At 29.9% G+C, this 21,076-nt stretch overlaps 1 protein-coding gene and 2 non-coding genes across 5 annotated transcripts; all 3 read left to right on the forward strand.

The window, feature by feature from the left end:
- The first annotated feature begins 9,806 nt into the window (after positions 1-9,806).
- On the forward strand, positions 9,807-13,628 carry LOC120089456 (PIF / Ping-Pong family of plant transposase). 3 transcript variants are annotated; one of them, XM_039046931.2, is made up of 2 exons: positions 9,807-11,502; positions 12,762-13,628. In XM_039046931.2, exon 1 carries the CDS (start codon positions 10,080-10,082, stop codon positions 11,439-11,441), a length of 1,362 nt encoding a protein of 453 aa, XP_038902859.1. In that variant the 5' UTR covers positions 9,807-10,079; the 3' UTR covers positions 11,442-11,502; positions 12,762-13,628. The 3 variants fall into 3 exon arrangements, with proteins under 3 accessions (XP_038902859.1, XP_038902858.1, XP_038902861.1); XM_039046930.2 differs by having other exon boundaries at positions 13,119-13,628; XM_039046933.2 differs by having other exon boundaries at positions 13,166-13,628.
- Positions 13,629-14,086: 458 nt separating this feature from the next.
- TRNAE-CUC (transfer RNA glutamic acid (anticodon CUC)) lies at positions 14,087-14,159 on the forward strand. Its single transcript has one exon. It is a non-coding gene; the product is annotated as a tRNA-Glu (tRNA).
- A 5,399-nt stretch (positions 14,160-19,558) lies between these two features.
- On the forward strand, positions 19,559-19,631 carry TRNAE-CUC (transfer RNA glutamic acid (anticodon CUC)). Its single transcript has one exon. It is a non-coding gene; the product is annotated as a tRNA-Glu (tRNA).
- Positions 19,632-21,076: the final 1,445 nt, after the last annotated feature.

The raw sequence follows: 21,076 nt of genomic DNA on the forward strand, positions 1-21,076 counted from the left end.
TGGTTTGTGGATTAATGCAACTAAATATCAAATAAAACATCACATATTTTATTAGATAAATAAAATGTTTGTACAATACAATTACAAACTATAGAATTCTACCAGATTTAAGGCATTAAGCCCAACATCTGTAATATCGATAAAAGAAGAATAGTTCTTCTAAATAATACACACTCACTGAATTCCTCTCTACGGAACCATTTACTCTTTCTTTCTCTCAAAAAGAATTTTTATAAAACTATTCAATCTGTAAAAATTGTTCTTCCTTTCTCCAAAGTAGAGATCCCACCATCTCGATTATTGTTGGAGGATAGCAAGGAAAGCTCGGTGGTGGTGTCCTGATGGAGTTTGTACAGAGAAATTTGAGGGATATGGTCATAGTACGAAGTGTTTATGACATGGAGAGGAAAGCATTGAAGATTGTCTTCAAGGATAAGTCCTCTTCTTCCCCTGTACAATATGCTTATATGTATTTATGTTTATCCTTGAATTATGTATGTTTCTATGTATTCACATTGTCCAAAATAAATTTCAAATACACACGCGTTCACGTGTTCCACTAAGGATTTCGATTCCTTTCATTCTTGACATTGTCATGACATGTGCTATCAACCTTCTTTTTCCCCAACAATATATACAACTATATATATTAAAAACGCATAACATTCTAAAGTTAACTATATTTAATAGCTATGATCCATATATACCATCATCACTTATTTTTCTATCTTTTCTACTTCAAGCAAGAAGTTTCTGCTAAGTTTTCTGAAACTCAAACAAATACCTTGCTTATTCTAATTTTCAATAGGTAACATCAATTAGTAATTACATAATTATAATTAGTTTTACACTTATTATAATTAGACATGAGTATATTAATATAATGGCAAGCCATTTAATCAGTAATGGGACCTTAGAACATACGACCCATCTTGTAATATCCCGAATTTTAGGAAAATTTAAGTTCATTATCTAAAATTATTGAGTTTAAATTTTCCTTTCATTTGAAAAATTTAGGTTAAATTGAAATAATTGAAATTTTTTTATTGATTAAATTGAATTTAATTGATTAGATATTCGAATTGATTATCTTGAAACTATTGAATTTTGCTTCCAGTTGATTTTGGATTTTAGGGCCAACTTAAAAAAAATTAAAAGAGATAATTAATTTCATGTGGTTTTGAATTGATTTAAATATTTAGAAGGATTTAATTTGTATCAAATTGAGGGATCTTATGCCCTTTAATTTTGGTTTTTGAAGCCTAAATTAAGATAATTTGAAAGTTAATTGATTTCTAAATTTAATAGATCTTTGGAGATTTTGGAGATATTGTGATAAAATATTTTATTTATCTTTTCAAAATTTGAAAAAAAAAATAAAAGAATTGAGATTTTTTCGAAATTAAATGAGAGTGAAAAGAGGTCAAAAATTGGGGAGAAAGTAATTCGGTTTTTCAGTGACAGCTTCCACAAAATTGTTGATTGCTAGAGTTTGAACCGTTGGATCATGCTCAAATTTGGTCAGTCTATTTGAGACATATAGAGTTTCATTTTGAACAGTTGGATCATTTTTTTAAGCTCTGGCTTATTCGTAATCGCTACTGAATAAAATCTGTAAACTAGAAATTTCCCTTCTCTCCCACTCTCGCAAACCCTGCTCATGCAAGACCCTCACTACCAGCCGCTGGCCTAAACAATTTATACCATCTGACAGCAACACAAGCTGCCTATCTATGGTAACCACAAGTTGACGCGCCATCGGCCGCCATTGCCCCAATCTTTGTCGGAATTTTGAGAAAAATCTTAGGTAAGACTTATTTTTCCTTATAATTTGGGAGGTGAAGTTCACTCCTTTGATTTTGGGTTAAATTAGTAACCTTTCTTTTGTTTGAAACTTAGATTCAAGGTTTGGAAGTTTTGAGGCATTGACTATCAAGCTAGATACCATTTTGTTTTGCAGAAAATTGGTGAAGATCGGTAAGTTTTATAAGTTGTTGGATGGTTATTCTTTTGGATTGAGAGTAATAGTGGGAAAATTAAGTTATTGATTTTGGATTTAATTCATGATCAGATTGGCTAATTAAATCGAGTATTGGATTTTTTCTTGTACCAAGCCACAACTTTAGGTTGATTCAAGTGTGCTAAAGAAGTTCTAAGGAGATTTTGTTTTGCGTTTTTTACCAAGTTGAAGTAAGTAATTTTACAACTGGAACTGTCCTAGTGCCCGACAATGATAATTATGATTTATTGAGGATTATTAGTTAGCATGATATTTATGTCTACCTTCATTGACTGAGGTTTGAAATGACTGGAGTCAAGAATTGACAAATATGATTTACTGAGGATATATTGATAGTTTGATGTTTATGTATGCCTTGTTGATATGAGAGTTTAAAAGGTTAGTTGCGCATAGAGATGTTTGAATACTAGTACGATTTGAGTATATTATTTTTATTGGAGATCCTGTAAAATCTGAGGAGGATGAGATGCATACGTATGTTGTAAAGCTATGATGAAAAAGTTTATATGTATATTGTAGAATAATGATGATGAGAGGTATATGTATGTTATAGAACCATGTTGAGATTGTGATAGTGATTTTACTGATTAGTTAGAATGCCCACCAGTTTGTGTTTCCTTCGGGATTCACCAAATATTGTGTTTCCTTCAGGATTCACCAATTTGTGTTTCCTTCGAGATTCACCAGATATGGTGTTTCCTTCGGGATTCATCAGTTTGTATTTCCTTCGGGATTCACCAGTTTGTGTTTCCTTCGGGATTCATCAAATTGTGTTTCCTTCAAGATTCACTAGAGGTAGTGTGCATATTTAGCTACAGTAGGATAAAACTCGGTTTTTCATGTATGTATATGTCTCATGAGGACTAGGATAGTTTATATGTTCCACCAGAGGTAGGCATCTAGAGGACATAGATGCCTAACCTGACCCTAGTAGTAGGGTTACTTACTAAGTATTTTATATTCATTCTTTCTCATGTTGTTGTTTTAGGTAAGGGTAGAGATGCATCAGCGATGGACAAGCAGAATTCGTGATCGAGCCACTGGGACTAGTGTTATGCTTCTGCTCATGAGATTTAGATTTCTTTTCATGTTTTTCTTAACTTTTAGTTTTGATGTTTAAAACTTACTATTAAGAATCGTTTTCAGACTTATTTATTATCATTTATGATTTATGGGTACCCTATTGTTGTTTTTAATATTTGAATTTAATGAAATCCTTTTGCACTTACCTTATTTATTTAGCATTTATTTCACCATAAAAGAGTATCGTTTTAAGTTCCATGCATGCATGTATTTAGTAACGGCCTAACTTAAGTCCTAGGGGGTCGGGTCGGGTCTTTACACATCTTGTACTACACTAAAATAGATTACCAATAGTAGTATATGGATCAAAGAAGGGCAATAAACTACTAATTGACAAATAGTTGGGAACATGCATGACAAACATTGATATAAAATATGTATGAGTAGATTTTTAATATTCTATAGAGATTATTAGTATCATACCTCATCTAACATTGTCGTATGTGTACCTATAACACCCCTAACATTTTGTTTTTGCTTTTGCAGAAACAATGAATGTTATAAAAAATCGAGTTTATATGATATATTTTCAAACTTCAAATGAGGTATGATATATTTTGAATATACCTCAACAACTATCCCTTGCACTTCATTAGGTTTATTTGCTTCATCTTGGTTCTCTTCCCCTTCATCTCCTTCTTCCTTTCCTTCATCAATTCCTCTTCCTATGTTATTTTTGTCAAACTCCCCCCCTCCCACACCAATATTCATTGTTTTCTTGATCATGTACTTCATTAATTTCTTCTATTCCCAAATTTCAGTTTGTGATTTTTTTTACTTCCTCAGTCAGAATGTCTACCTTCTTATCTAACTCTTCAAACTTTGTAATCACTAAATCACAAAATTCTTCAAAATATTTGATAGATTAAAACCAACTTCTTCATTCACTCTGCTACTTTCCCCATTATGTGTAATCCTTACACCTATAGCTTCCCCATCAACCATCTCATATATTTCAAACTGCAAATATAATATTAGTCAAAATCAACCAAGGTTTATAGCATATAAACTGTTATGTATAATACATAAACTGAAATAAATCTTACATGAGTTTTGGCAAAGACTTTTCTCGCTAGCTCATTTCGTTCTGGATGCACATCAGCCACCCAATTGTTCATTCTAGGGATTCCATATGACACTCTTTAGTAACAACATATTGAAGGGCCTGAGATGCTAGGGATGCATTCAAATGCCCATATGACCAAGGCATGTGGGAAACTAGCAATCCCCACCTGTAAAGCATCTACATTCTTTATAATCTTCTTTATGGAATCCACCGTTGTAATATAAGCGATGCGATCCCATTGATATTGATCAAATTGTATCCCATCATCCAACATCATAATATGATCAGTTTCCACCCTAGTGGTAACTTGTTTTCCTAAGAGAAAGTGTGATAAGAAGTATAGTTTTGCAAGCCTCATTCAGTCCTTACTTTTTATAGACTCTCTAGTCATGAACATGTTAGTTAAAGCTAATCTTTTAATTGATTTTTTTTTTTTTTTTGAAGTATTTGTTCAAAAACCTGCCACTAAATTTATGCATATCCAATGTTAGCAACCCACGGTTAAATTCTGTTATCTTTTCAAACTCAGCTATTCCAAACTTAACAATCTTCCTTTCAAAACTGAATGTTAGCTCACCCTCTCTTGTTACACTACATTATCATCTGATTAAGTGGTATAATAGTTGATCAGGGAACTTGCTAACTTGAAAGTCTAGGAAATGACCAAACAGACCACAATGAAACTTTTCGAGATGTTTTCATCTAAAGTTATCCTTAATGTTGTGGATGGTCTCGAATTTTGCACATACATTTAACTTTTGAATACTAGACTACCTATATCTAGATACAACAATGATGCATCCTGAGACATGAAAACAATAGTGCATTTTTACTAAATATAAACCAACGAACATTTTGATATTTAATATAAATACACTAAATACACTAAATATACCTCATATAGTCTGTTCAAGTTGGCCTCCCTTGTATTTCCTCTTCCATAATTTTTTGTTTTCAACTTAGCTTTATCTTGAATAGTATGTTATAATTTATGTATGTCATATTAATAAAGATAAGATATATGTTCCTCGGATGATCTGTTATATTTTTTCTATTTAGTAGTATATTAAATACATAACTTCCTTTTTTTTCTGTCGTCATCCTTATTAACCCTTTATTTTTTTTTTCCCATGACTTATTTCCTCAACTTCCCTTGTACATTTTGTCTTGTTTGTTACCTATTGAGAAGTAGGTACCATAAATCATACATTTATAACATTTGAACATAATACCATAGTTATATTCAATACAAAGTCTTATTATACCTTCACAATCTTAACTTCCCTTGCTTGTCTTGTTTGTCTTTTTTAGGTTGTGCAGAAGCCTGAAAGGATTAGATGTCAAGATATATAAATTTAAAGAATGTACATAAAATTTTTAACATATGTCATACATATTAATATTTATACCTTTTTTTTTGTTTGAATCGCTAGAGCTTTTTGTTTCCTTGCCTCATTGTCCATTGTGCCTTTCTAACTTGAAGAGGCACATTGCCACCCTTCTTGTATGATAGTATATGAAATATAAACGACCATTTAAGCCATAAAAGAATTGTAGTATATCACATATATATGATCTATTATTCAATGTTACATTATATAGTATATATTGTTGTTTATATATTGAAGTATATATCATTTATATTTTTTGTTACCTCATCGATCTCGGGATCTTCACATACAATCTCCCAAAATAATTTTCAATAGATTATTGTACATTCGTCATATTCCATCTTAATATCTATAGTAGATAGTAGAATATTTTGGTTTATATCATGTTACCACATCCATTATTTTGTCTTCAGACTTAGTAGATGGTTCCCTAACAGCCCATGTTCCAAGATTTTCCCTCTACATGTATTTCACATAGAAAGAGTAATGCATTAATTTCAATAAAACATGTTGTGTTACAAACTTATATTTCTTTTTTATGTCATATACCTCAAAAGAGCATTTGTATGAAACTATTTGTGTCCCAACATTTTCCATATCATCTTTTTCTTGAATTTCTTCTCCAGATAGTACGATTCTCAATGGTATGAACTCATTTGTCATGTCTCGAATGGAATGTCCATGACATTAATGTAATATGAGCCTTATTTTAATGTCTTTTATGTACAAACCCAAAGAAAAAAAAAAAAAAAAAAAAAAAAAAAAAAAAAAAAGATAACAACACACAAGACCTTAATAAAGACCCTGTATTTCATTTTTGTCCAGCTTTTCTATTATTTTTTAAAATGTCCAAATGGCTTCTTAATTACACAAAAATTAGGGTTTCAATTACCTTTTTATCTTCATTCTATAATCAATTACACATATTTTAAAAAATGAGACTCAAAAGTTTTCTTGATTCATGTGCAAGATTTATTTAACCAATTTTTTTATCAAAACCCCACTCGTTCTCTCTCTATTCATTTTATCTCTATCTCTTGTTCTATCCACTTTCACTATAGCCACATTAGACGACGAACGGCGGACTCAAAGCAGATGAACGACAATGGCGGACTCGGAGCAAACAAATGGTGATAGGGACTCGGAGAAAAAGAATGACGGACTCTGAGCGGATGACAAACGATTGAATCAGGTTCTTTCTGAGTGGACATACAACTCTGAGTGGGCTTTTTTTTTCATTGCTCCTCTTCGTAATCAGATTCCTTTTCTTCATTGTTTCCTTTGTGATGGCGGCGGTGGTAGGGTTTCCCAAAGAAGAAAAAGAGATGAAGATGGAGGAGGACTCTTGCACACTCAAATCTAGAAGCTTTTTCCTATTTTTTTTATATATACTATGATATATATACTTTTTCTCTCTCTCTCTCTCTTTTTTTTTTGGTAGCTTTGGTAGGAAATTTGATATATACAATAATATATGTATTCGTTTATTTGATATAAACGAGAGCTTTTTTAAAAAAAATTTAAACTTCATGTATTATGATATATACAGATTTTGATTGTTGGGATTTCTGACTACTTAAATGGTACAAATGATATATATACTATGATGTAAATGAAATTTTTTATATAAACCATGGTTTATGTCGAACAATATGTTAATATCAGATTTATATACCGTAGTATATTTCATATATTGATTTATACTATGATTTATGTCAAGCATTGAGTAAATGTGTAATTTATAAACTGTAGTATATTTCATGTATTGGTTAAAATATTTTCAAATACCTAACAAAATATTCCAAGATATATTTAAATAACCATGAATTCGTTAGAAAAACCAATAAATTGATACGTGAAACCAACGTAAGTAGAAAATAAAATTTCATTAAATACATGTTCTATCTCCAATTAACCAAAAGAATAAGATATCAACAAATAAATGCATTTTCTCTCTCCAACATTAAGGATGTTTCGTAAATATGGAATTTTTTTCCAATGTCACCTTCATTTCAACCTTCCACCACACTGTATTTTAGTCCAAAAAATCCATTAAATCTTATATACACAAATATAAAAAAAATTTAGACATTTATGAAAATAAGTTTTGAAAAAAGATTGAATAATTAATAGTTCCAAAAATATAATAATAATAAATAGGACTAACAAGAGAAATTACAAAATTTAAAGTTTCATTTGGAAAAATGGCAAAAATATTTCAAAATTGTAAAAATAGAAAAATGAATTTAAATAATAGAAAATACAAATTGGTAAATGACCAAACTACCCCAAAGACTAACAAATTGAATATAAATAAACAATGCTTCAAAAACAACTTGAAAACTGCAAATACACTCTATCTAAACTTCTAGAAGCAAAAAAGAAAAAAAAGAAAAAGAAAAACAAACAAACAAATAGCATGGTCAGAATCTTAGAAATGATTCGAAAATCTAAAAACATGCCAATATGGTCCTCACCGAAAAACAATTGGTGGTCGCTTCTTCAGTGGACGATCACGATGGTGTGTCTGTGGTCTGATAGTCACCGGTGGTGACATGCGGCTGCTTAAAGAACCAGTCAATGATGAGCAAAAGAAAATTTGACAGTCATGCAAATCGAAATGTAGCATTGACAGTCATGCAAACCGAAATGTAGCAAAAAGGGTGATAGTGAGAGAAGAAAGAATGGAAGGTTCTAAAGGAGATGACCCACTATGCGAATATGGTGAGGAGGGTATGCTAGCATAGATTTTAAAGGAGATGTTGGAGATGTTATGGCTACAAGCTTGCGGAAGTAAGAAAGAGAGAAAGAAAATGATGGGATAAGAGGGAGGTAAAATACAATTAGGATTTTCTAAAATGTATATATTTTTAAATATGTAGGGAGAAAAGTACTTAGATCTTTTTTCACAAATTATAAATATATTGAAACTTTGGAAATAAGGGTTAGGTATTTTTTTTAAAAAAAAATGAAATAATATAAAACAAATCTTATCAAAATAATAATTAGGTATATAAATATGTTTTATATACCAATGATATATTGTTATATCATTAGATTACACTTTTAAAAGTATAAACTATATAAATAGTAATAATATACATAGAAAAAAAATATAATAACAAAATTTATAAATAAATAATAAAACAGAATAAAACAGAATCTAATAACAAAAGATAGATTCAAATAGATATTGTTGGAGAAAAATCAGTGAGAATCTCTAATTTAAATCAAGAAACAAGCGAAAAACGATGGTTAAAATCGCATTTCATATTACAATTACATTGTATGTGTAAATGTAGATTTAATATCATAACTTCATGTTACAATTATATGTATCTGTAAATGTATATTAGTTAGTTTTCATAGCTAGCATGGAAAAACTGGAAATACGTTTATAGAATTTGTCTCTGCTCAATTATTATTCAAATATATAGTATATTTGCAAGATTCATAGTTACATTAGAAAATAGTCAACTACTTCACAACTGCAACCACGGAAGTTCGGATTTATTGTAGTGTCTAACTCTGATTCTCTCTAATGAACAAGATTTTATGCCAAAAAAACAAAGTTGATTATAATAATGAAACATAAGAAGATTGAATCATCATACAAGAACAAATGAAGAGGAAAAGAGAAACATCAATAGATCGATGGAAAGAGGAAAAAGGAAAAGAGAAGCCTAAGCTAATAGCTTGTGAGAAAAACCACAACAAAACCTAAATTGAACCTAAATTGATAAACACTTTGTGTGTAACAAAAGTGATGGCTGTTTTTTATGATAGTGACGGATATTATTTTCCAAATTGTTAAAATAATATAAAACAATTTAAACCTTCAAGATATGAGAAATATCAACTAATTTATTAAGAATATATATAAAATTATGAAAAACAATTCAAATATTTGAATATATATAAAGTAATAAAAAACAATTCAAAAATTAAAAAAAATTTGAGATTTGATTAGATAAAATAAAATTTGATAATATATGGATATTTAATTTAAGTCAGATTAATTCAAAAAGTAATTAAACAAAATCTAAATTAATAATAAAATATACGGATTATGTTAACTACATTAATAAAATTAGGAGAGCAGTTGTTTTTTTACTAAGGACAGTTATTCTTGAGAAAAATCAGCAATTATTGTATAACCTTATTTATGATCTACAATAATAATAACTAGCAAATTAGATATTTAAAAATTTGTGGTAATGTATATGTAAGGTGAGTTATGGTAAATCTTACCGTTGGTTGATTTAAGGAAATCCTAAATTTTTTGGTACGCTCCAATTCCAAAGGACTAGCCTAGCCGAAGGTGATTTACCAGGTCCATCTGGTTTGGAGAGGTTGAAGAAGCAAAGCAGATCGCTACTAGGCCGATCTGGTTTTTCAGACATCCGCCGTTGCAACCAACCAACCTCTGCTTCCGAAAATACAACCGAAGAATTCCGATATCAAAGAAACCCCTTTCCCCTAAATCAACCTCCATCTCCGGCCACCGCAACAATCCACCATGGATCAATCCTTCTTACTCATGCTCTCAACTCTCCTCCATCTCCACAATTACCTCGATCCCACCATTTCCCTCCTCCCCTCCACTCCCTCCTCCGCCTCCTCCCCTTCCTCCGCTTCCCTCAACTCTCCCACCTCCCTTCTCTCCTCCTCCTCCGCCGCCCCTCTCCTTTTCTTCACCATCGCCTCTGTCCTCTCCTTCATCGCCTCCTCTCGCCCCAACCCCTCCTCCTCCACTTCCCCCACCTCCACCACCACCGCCACTCCCCCTCCTCCCTCCTCCTCCTCCGACTACTCCGTCTCCGCCTTCCGCGCCTTCTCCACCGACCACATTTGGTCCCTCGAAGCCCCTCTTCGCGACGCCCAATGGCGCTCCCTCTACGGCCTCTCTCACCCTGTCTTCACCACCATCGTCGAAAAACTCAAACCCCATATTGCCCTCTCCAATCTCTCTCTCCCATCCGATTACGCCGTTGCTATGGTCCTCTCTCGCCTTTGCCATGGCCTCTCCGCTAAAACCCTAGCTACCCGTTTCTCTCTCGAACCCTATCTCGTTTCCAAAATCACCAATATGGTCACCCGTCTTCTTGCCACCAAGCTTTACGCTGAGTTTATTAAGATTCCCGTTAGTCGCCGGCGTTTGATTGAAACCACTCAGGCTTTTGAGGAGTTGACTTCTCTCCCCAACATGTGCGGCGCCATTGATGGCAGTCCGATCAAGCTTCGTCGACTTCCTGCTGATCAGAATTTTTCTACTAATTACAATTGTCGATTTGGGTATCCTTCCGTTTTGCTTCAGGTTGTTGCTGACAACAAGAAGATTTTCTGGGATGTTTGTGTTAAAGCTCCTGGTGGCAGTGATGATGCCAGCCATTTTAGGGATAGTCTTATGTACCATAGGCTTACTTCTGGAGATGTTGTTTGGGATAATGTTATTAATGTCAGAGGTCACCATGTTAGACCTTACATTGTTGGTGACTGGGGTTATCCTCTGTTGTCTTTCTTGCTCACTCCGTTTTCGCCTAATGGCATGGGCACGCCTGCACAGAACCTGTTTGATGGAATGCTGATGAAGGGTCGGTCTGTTGTGGTTGATGCAATTGGGTTGCTTAAGGCTAGGTGGAAGATTCTTCAAGATTTGAATGTGGGTTTAAATCATGCGCCACAGACCATTGTTGCTTGTTGTGTGTTGCATAATTTATGTCAAATTGCTAAGGAGCCAGAGCCTGAACCATTGAAGGATCCCGATGAGACTGGTCCTGCTCCTAACATTCTTGATAGTGAAAAGTCTCTGTGTTATTATGGTGAAAGTATGAGGCAGGCGTTGGCTGATGATTTGCATCATAAGCTTCAATCAAGATAGCTAGTGTTTCATCAATTTTTTTTGGAAGGGAAGATGAGCCTCCAGCCTCCTTTACTCATATGTAAGAATGTAGTCTTTCTTGTAGCTCCTTTCTTTGTTGCCATGCTTTGGTGATCTTGTTTCTGTTTTGTTAACTCTTTTAGTCTAACCACTTAAGTCATTGCTTACAGTAGAAAGAGTAATGATGCATATCCACAAGCTGGCAGATTCATTGAATTGCATACTTCTAAAATATTTTCTAGGAAATCCAAATGTTGATTTTGTCATTTGTGAGAAAGCTATTATGATCTGAACTCAACATTGAGATGAAATTCTTAGCTTGAACTACTAGTGTAGATTCTCTATATATTGATCCAAGATGAAATCCGGCTGTTTGAGAAGATCTTTATGAAATGATTAAGGAACTGCAAGAATGGAGTAAGCTGCCATTGCAGATAGCTTGAGATATATTAGTTAGGAACACAGGGATACCCTTTTTCAGTAATGCTGTTTGTTTATATGATCTCCTTGACATGCTAAGGCCGTGTCGATCTGAGTTCAATGATGGTTATATGAACTGTAGGTTATGGCTGAATGTTTGTAGAAACTTGGGAGTTCAAAATGTAGTCACAAATTCTAATTGAAACATTTGAGGAAGGTTGATCGATTAGAATTGTCAAGTTAGTTTTTGGATGATACATTTTGGCTATCTTGCATCCTTGATTTGGTGGTTCTTTTTAAATACTAAACTGAATGCTTATAAAGGAACAGATAAAGGTGAGCAAAATGGGTTACTGGGCTTTTTTGGCTATCCTGAATGCTTTGTTTTGTTAAACAAGTCTTCTATATGAAGTTTTGAAACCGATCAAAAGTAATGGAAAGTAAAAATTGGAATAATAAATTTAAGGTTTTATTAATAGGAAGAGAATTTGATAGTTCACTCTTTTCCTTGATCCTTCTTTGGGTTGGTCCTGGCATTAATGCTTGGATCATTTTGATTTTGTGTTCCTTTGTTAAAGAGTGTAACAATGTAATGAAAAGTGAGTATAATCAGATAAAAGTTAATTCATTATTTGTTATTATTAGGTCAAAATATTCTTTTGGTCCTTGTTAATCCATGTACTTTTAATAAATCTTTAAATTTAGTCCCTCATTTTTTTATTTTTATTTTTTTTGTTAAAATTGGTTGAATGATCATAATAATTTTCACACAAGAAAATATAATATGGGAATATGTTTTAAAATTTATAGTGAAAGTGCTAATACATAATTAAAAGTTTTTTGAAAAATTTAAACAATAAACTAGTAGTAAAAACTAGATTTCATTATTAATTTGTTTAGGGTTTCCCAAGCCAAGGCCTAAAGTTTATAGGGCGGACCCAAGCTCAAAGGGTATGGAGAAAAGACATAGGGGAGCTTGCTTCTCAAAGAGAATATGTCATTGCTTTGAGGTTTAAGCAAACTAGCCAAGTTGGTAATTTCAATTGGGAAATAACTAAGTCGGGGTCGAATTGACATCTTGCAACTTCGATCGCTAGAAATGTCCATGACACCCCGGTCATTATACACAACTATAGGCGTGTGTTGGAGGACTAACTTATAAATAGTTTCATTCAACCACCCCAAATGGGAGAGGGTAAGTAATCTCCAAATGAGAGACTTGACCTTACTTTTTTTTTTTTTTTTTTTTGTGTTTAGTTGAACTAGCCATTTCTTATACTAATCTAAACATTGGAGTGCAATAGACTCAACATCACACCAATGCAAGGATCTCATATGTAGATTAGTTTGAAGGACAGTGAGACCAGTCCAAAAGGAAACAAGTTGGAGGTCAAGGCTACCTGCAGCAAAGCTGGACAAGATTCGAGTGCCAACAAATTCAATTTTTCCAGCAATTTGAGTATATTTAAATAATAAGACTTATTAGGTTTTGAATCAACTTCTCATATCTATAATTGTTGAACTTAAAAAATAGTTATATGGTCATACATGCTAAATGTCATGGTCATGCTGTTTGTTGCCCATAGCCGCATGTCCGCCCCCACCTCTTTTTATAATGCTTTTATCTTATGTATTTCCTTTTGTTAGGTAATTTGTTTTCTATGTACTTTTCTTAGTATGTGATCGCTCGTCCACATACTATATGAAGACTAATCATCATATCCTCATACTAGTGAGTTGTATGCTATAAAGTATTGTTGTTGCTTATTGCTTTCTAGTTGTACGATTAATGTTCATTGTTTACACATACTTTCAAATGTTTGCGAAAACCATAATCGTAGTATTAAATTTTCGTCGATATGTTGATATTTTGTATCGACATGAAGGATGGATCAATATTTACATTATTATCATAGAAAAGAACTATGAAATACAACAAATAAGCACCAAAATGTCAATAATATAAATAATAGATATATTAACTTGTTTGAAAATCATAGAATGTTATTTTAACAATTTAAATTTATTTTTTGAATTTTTATTTTTTTTTTATAATTTTTCAAAAATATCAATCGAAATAGATATTTTATTGATGTTTCTATAAAAATTTATGTATAATTAAGCCTCAGATATTTCCTTCCATATCGAAATTTAAGCCTTGCTTATAAAGTTATAATACACAAAACTAATTTATTTATTAAATTAGGACAACGTTGACCATAAAATCCGTTGTAGTCTAGTTGGTTAGGATACTCGGCTCTCACCCGAGAGACCCGGGTTCAAGTCCCGGCAACGGAAAATCTTTTTTGTTTTTTTTTTTAGAAAACAAATTTTATTTAATAATTTTTATCTCTCTCCCTCTCTTTCTTTTTTCCTTTTTCTTTTTTTTTTTTTTCCGTTTAATTTGGTGGGTTTAATATATTGGACCCTTCATTGGGCCATATTTGTGACCTGGCTCAACCCCACATCAACAGAAATTAGGGCTTTCAACCTAGATGGCCTATATATTGGAGTTGTTTAGTAAAAATATCCAAGCATTTTTTCTAAAGAAATTGTAGGAAAGGCCTAAAATGTGAAAGGAGTTTTGAAAAATGTCTAGTTTCATATTTTTCTGAAAAATATCTAAAATTTAAAATTTGGGTTTAACCGTTTTAAGTGTTATGCAAAAATTGCTCTCTAACTCCTTTATAATCCATTTGTACGTCTATTTTGTTGGATGATTGAAAATCCTATTTCGATGGGATTTATTTTTTAAATTTGTAGAAATTCTTTTAGATTTTATAGATTTGCACGCCTATTTTCTTAAAATTTGTGGAAAATCTTTATTTTTTAAAAAAAAACAATATTTTATCACCAAAATGAGAATCCAAGGTATCTAAGGGAGAAGGTAAGCATCCACAAAGCATCAAAACCAACGAAATCCATGAAAGCAACGTGATGAATCCAGGTGAGGTCATCTGGGAGAAAGAAAAAATTCTCGACGACGATGAAATAGCATAAGATAATTTCATAATATGATCGAAAAAAGGCATCGAAGGTGGTCGGTGATACAATCACATAGAACAATTCTCTACAAGATTTAAAGTGTTTCTAACTAGGACAACTTGAAATTAGAGAGCACTCTCTCAAAATTTTTATGCTACTCACACATTTTTCCACTCTCAAACTAGAGATTACATAAAGAGAATTTAAGTTACTACACTCAAACTTAAAATGTTTCTAACTAAGATAACTTGAAACTAGAGGCATAAACTCCTTTTATAGGCTTGGAGCTCATCCCCATTCTTCAATTTAACTGACGTGGGACAAACTGCAATTCTAATATTTTGCTAAAACTCAACAATTAATTCTTTTAATTGATTTATTTCCATTGTCACTTCTTAGTTTGAATTATTTCCTTTTATTTAAGGCAACTTTAAATTTGTGAATTAGATTATGAATCTAAATACTATGTAATTCTATTCATTATCAGGAAGGTTATATATGTCCACACATTTTAATTTAATATTCTACGTTTAGACATATTTGAGATAGAAATTGAGTTTTACACAAATGTATTAGGGCTTTCACATTTTAGCCCTTACTACCATTTAAACGTTAGAAAATAGAAAAATCATAAAAGAAGCTTGTTATGTTTCCTTTCTTATGAGTGAAATCTTTTAAGGGAAAAAGTTACTTTTAAAATGCAATTGAAAAAAGATGCATGTGTTTGGAATAAATTTTCAAGTGTTTAATTAAAAATTAAGTAAATTTAGAAGAAATTAGAGTGTTTGACAATCGCTCAAAATAGTTTCTAAAGTGCATTTTAAATAATTTTTATGAAAATTGTTTAAATAAAAATGAGTTTTCTGAAAAACACTTTTTTCTTAAGTCAATCCAAACAGACCTTAATCAGTTTATCGAAAGTGTTTAAATAAAAATGAATTTTTTGAAAAAATATTGTTTTCTTTAAGTTAATCCAAATGGATCATTTTTCTTCTTTCCTTGATATGTATTATGTATATATTATTGGATATTTTTAACATTTTAAAAAGATTTAAATTTTATTAAGGGAAAAGGAAAAACGAGAAATAGGATAAGAAAACTAATTACACTATTCTAATTAATGAGAGCCTGTTGTAGTCTAGTTGGTTAGAATACTCAGCTCTCACCTGGGTGACCCGGGTTCAAATCCCGGCAACGGAAGATGTTTTTTTGTTTTTTTGTTTTTATTTATAATTATTACATATATATTTTATTAATGTATCATGAACAGAAATTAAGCATCAGGTATTTTCAATATTATCCCATTTTAATACATCATATTTCATTTTTACCTTTTATTTTCATTTACTCCTCTCCTACCAATTATTGTGGGACTCAACTTTATGTTCTTTATATATATATATATATATACCTAGTTTAATATCAGGATCATTATTTAACCTAGTAGTAAATTTATATTCTAACCCCTTTTATATCTAAGTTCAAGTCCTACTTATTACATTTATTTTTACAAAATTATATAAAGCCGTCGTCAATAAAATTTTTGTATTGTCACTATATTTATACTAGTTAGGAGACACGTGCAATGTGTTTAAAAATTTTTTAACATAAAATTTTGATAAAAGAATAAAATTCAAAATGCAATTTAATAGTTTTTTAACATAAAATTTTGATCAAACATTCATTGAGTTTATTAGCAAATATTTGACGTGAAAAGAAGTAATTTAAGAATAGTAAAAAATTATATATTTCTTGTTTTCAAGTTAATTGACAATGGACGAGATATTTTGAATATTATCGAAATTTTTTGAGAGATTTTTTTAAGATAAATAAATTTTCTATATGAAAATACTTACAATTGAATTTAAAATTTAAATAGTTGATATGAAATTTAAAACTATAAAAAAATAAAAATATGTGAATGAATAAAATTAAAATATGATGGAAATAAAGTTTGTGAAACAAAATTGATATAAAAGTGAGATAAAAACACCTATCTTAATTACTATTCAATAATTAGTAATTGTTTTATAGTTGTTCGAAGGCGATAACTTTGAGGGAATTTTTCTAGATCAAAAGAGGAAAAATATTTATTGGTTATTTATCTATTTATTTTTATAAAACCGCGAGCTCCCATCAAAGTGTAACTTTTTCATTGTATTTGATTTAAATTGTCTATAACAATAGGTTTGATAGATGTGCCCCAAATTCTAACTAATACAATCCCTAAGTGAACAAAAGGTTATTATATTTCATTGACTTAATAAAATTCAAAAATATTTTAACTTATTTATAAAGTTATGTTGTGAAGAACAAATACAAGGAAACTTATATTATTGAATGAAAAATAGAGAAAGAATGAAAACAATTATTAGAACACAATGGAAATTTGAAGAATGAAAAATGAAATATACAAAATTGAACAGAAATACGTAAATATTCAGAATTGAAATAACAACATTACCATTACATGGAGAAGAATAAATTAATAGATCTAGTTGTCGGTTGACTTTTCATAATCAAATAAATCTCCAAATGAAAGATTTAACAAAAAGAAATTAGGTCAAAATAATAACATTAAATAAATTAATGATCTCAAGGCTCACTATTGGAAAAAAAAAAAAAAAAAAAAAAAAAAAAAAAAAAAAAAAAAAAACTTACTTCAATGGCTGAAAACCTAAAAAAAAAAATTAAGATAATGGATAAAATGAAAGATTTAAAAAAAAAATGAAGATTGAAACAACCACCTTAAATAAATTAATGAATTCTCAAGTCTCAAGTCTATTAGTTGAATTTTCATAATCAAATCAATCTTCATCTAATTAAAATCTAACAAAAAGTAACTTTAATTTCAATGGCTTGGAATCTAAAAAAGATTAATTAAGATAATTGAATTAATATTTAATTTTGAATAATAATATATTAATAAATAGAAATTTGTTCATGACTGAATAATAATATTTAGTTTTGATTTAATCACACAATATACCAATAGATAATTACCAAATTTATAGATATATTAAAATATTATGATGAATTTTGTTTATGACTGAATAGTAATATTTAATTCCATTAACAAATGCCTTAAAATTATGAAATTATGGAGATGAAGAATATGATTATACTTTTAAAATTAAATGAATTTTTAAACTCTCTATATTTATTAATTTCTCCCTTTATTATTTACTATTCCTGAATTTTTCAAATCATCTCCCATTGGGTATTTTCTCTTTATTTGGCCTCCATCCCCTCTTTATCATCTTAACTAATTATCAACTAGAAGTAACATATATTTGTAATCAAGATACAAAATAGACATCTACAAATTATTGTTATGGACGAATAAAAGGAAAAACCATGGTATAAAACAGAAAATACAAAATATTCTATAATATAACCACTTATAAATACATCAAAGACTTAAACAAAAATATAAAAGTTTAATATAATAAAAATAATCTTATTAAAAATCTATATTTCAATAAATAAAAACCAATCAAATCAAATCCCAAAATCTAATCTTCCTAACACTATCACAAATTTCAAATGATTTGTTTGTCGTTTTCTTTTGTAAAAAAAAAGATAATAAAAAAAATAAAATCAAATCCACGAAAATCCTCAATTCACATAAATTCTAAGATCCGTGAAAATTTGCGGCATAGGGATAGAGTAAGAAAATTTGAATTAATCGTGGTAATAGATGAATCATACATGAATCTAATGGTCATTCATCCATACCCATTATCAAAATTTTCAAAATTATAAAAATGAGTGAAACGACAACTAATCTTATGACGTTACACATTATTTAACTTCATTTTCAATTTATCATTAATTCTACAATAATGTATTTTCGAAGCTTATTAGCAATAAAAATAAGTGGGATATAATTTTAGAGTTAGACTTCGTGGGTGTATATATATATATATATATTAAACTACAAATTATCCATCTAATCATAATTTAGTGAGTAAGGTACCAAGTTAGCATTCTAAAGATTGATAGTTTGATTTTCTATCCTTGTAGTCGTTGAATTCAAAATATAATTACAAGTTTAATTCATAAACTTTTAGATTTGTATCTATTTAAAATGTAACTAATAGGTTCTTGAATTTTTCAATGTTGTGTCTAATAAATTCTTAACGTATTTAACACGGATATATTAAAGAAAATTAAAAATTTAGGATTCAATAAAATATAAAAATATATTTTATGTCTAATAGATCAACTTATTTTAATATCTTTTTGGGGTCTTTTTAAATATTAAAAAAATATTTACACTTTAAGTAAAAAGTTTCGAAAGTAAACTTTTTGCTATAGAATGTAAACATTTTTGGAAATTTTCTATCTATAAGAATCTTATCTTTTTACTATATGAGGAAGTTATTTGACATAAGATTAGATATTGTTTTAAAGTTTGTAGATTAAATAATTACAGACTTATCTATATATTAGAAAAAATACCAAAATTTATTTTGAACAAGGCAATGTGTATTACTTTTTATCTTAAACTTTTCAATTTCACCACAATATAAGTTCAAATTTGATGAGTATTGCAACTTTTATCCTAAACTTAATATTATTATTTTATTTTTCCTTAAAATGGGATGTGTGTCCAGTATTAATTAAACAATGGTAAGAATTAAATTTATTGATAATTGAGGAGGATTGACAATTAATATGTATATTTAAATGTCATCTGTTCAACAAAATCCGTTGTAGTCTAGTTGGTTAGGATACTCGGCTCTCACCCGAGAGACCCGGGTTCAAATCCCGGCAACGGAATTCCTTTTTTATTTTTTAACTTAGACCCATTTTTGGGCCTTGTTTGTGGCCTGCTTCAAGCCCATAAAATCCTCGTCATTAATCAGAAATTAAGCCTAAGTACATTCAATATTATCCTATTGCTTAGTACAATAAAGGTTGAAATACCTCGATTTGAACCTCCGATCTCAAATAAAGAGATACACATAAATTATAGTCATACTCATGTTGCCAATATCAATCTCTTTTAATAATCACATTTCATATTTTATTTTTTATTATCATATATACTATCGAGCACAAATTATATTATTCATGAGTTGAAGGGTACATAAATGAACTAAGACTATGTAAGAGTGAAAGATCTTTACATCAAAACCATTCATAAATTTTTAATGCCAAAAAGCATCCGGAGTGTTTGTTAGCAAAACATTATCGAGATAGGGTTTTGTTGACATTAAGAACGTTGTGGTTGACAAAAGCACCCTTTGTATACGACAACATAGGAGAATGACACATTATTATGGTGTGTGTATGTTTGTTATTTAGAAAAAGGTCAAGATTTTTTTTTTTTTTTAAAAAAATGCCAATTTCTATGGGACGTCTCAACAAATGTTTAATATTCAAAGGCAATTTTAGAAAATATCTAAACATAGTTTCCATCACAAAAAGTCTAAACTTAAAATATTAATTAAAATACATGATAATTAGTTGAAAATATGGAATATATATTATTCTTGATATTAATTACGCAAATATTTGAATGTAGAATCTAACACAAAATTCAAAGTTGTCGAAACTAAGGGAAGATTTAATGGAAATAAATCAAAATAATGATCACTACCTTTTCTACTATGTCAACATTTGTATTGGACCTTTGTATGGTTTCCTATCCGAATAAAAAATCAAATTGATTTTGTTCTTTATTGAACATTTGTATGGTTTCCTATTCTATAAAATTGATTTGTTCGATTTGGTTCTTGGTTGTCCTCAAAATTGACCCAATTTTTACCCCTTATACACTAGCTTCTTAGCTTACAATAACGAAAAACTAACCGTAAGTATGAAATAACCATTTTTTTTTTTCAAATCTTAGGAGTAAAAATGTTGAGTTTGAAAAACCCAATATTCCAAAAGCATGTATATATATATATATATATATATATATATATATTTCTAATTTCAAAAACTTTGAATATGTCATGGACCTATTAGATGGAAAATTAAAAGTTTATGGATTTATTAAATATTCTCAAACTTTACTTATCTTTTAAACACAAAATTAAAAGCATAAAAACCTATTAAATACTTTTAAAATTTTAAAGATGATATTTATATAAACTTTAAATTTAGAAACTAAATGTATAATTTGACGTACACTTTTAATTATCTTACACTCTCTACCTCTAGCTCGCTCATTCTTGTGAAATTGAATAGATTAATTATAGTAGTATTGTTTCTTTGAA

The sequence above is a fragment of the Benincasa hispida genome, chromosome 10 (genome assembly GCF_027475165.1).
Source record: "Benincasa hispida cultivar pf3 chromosome 10, pf3_genome.v1.1, whole genome shotgun sequence".
Taxonomy (NCBI): Eukaryota; Viridiplantae; Streptophyta; class Magnoliopsida; order Cucurbitales; family Cucurbitaceae; genus Benincasa; species Benincasa hispida.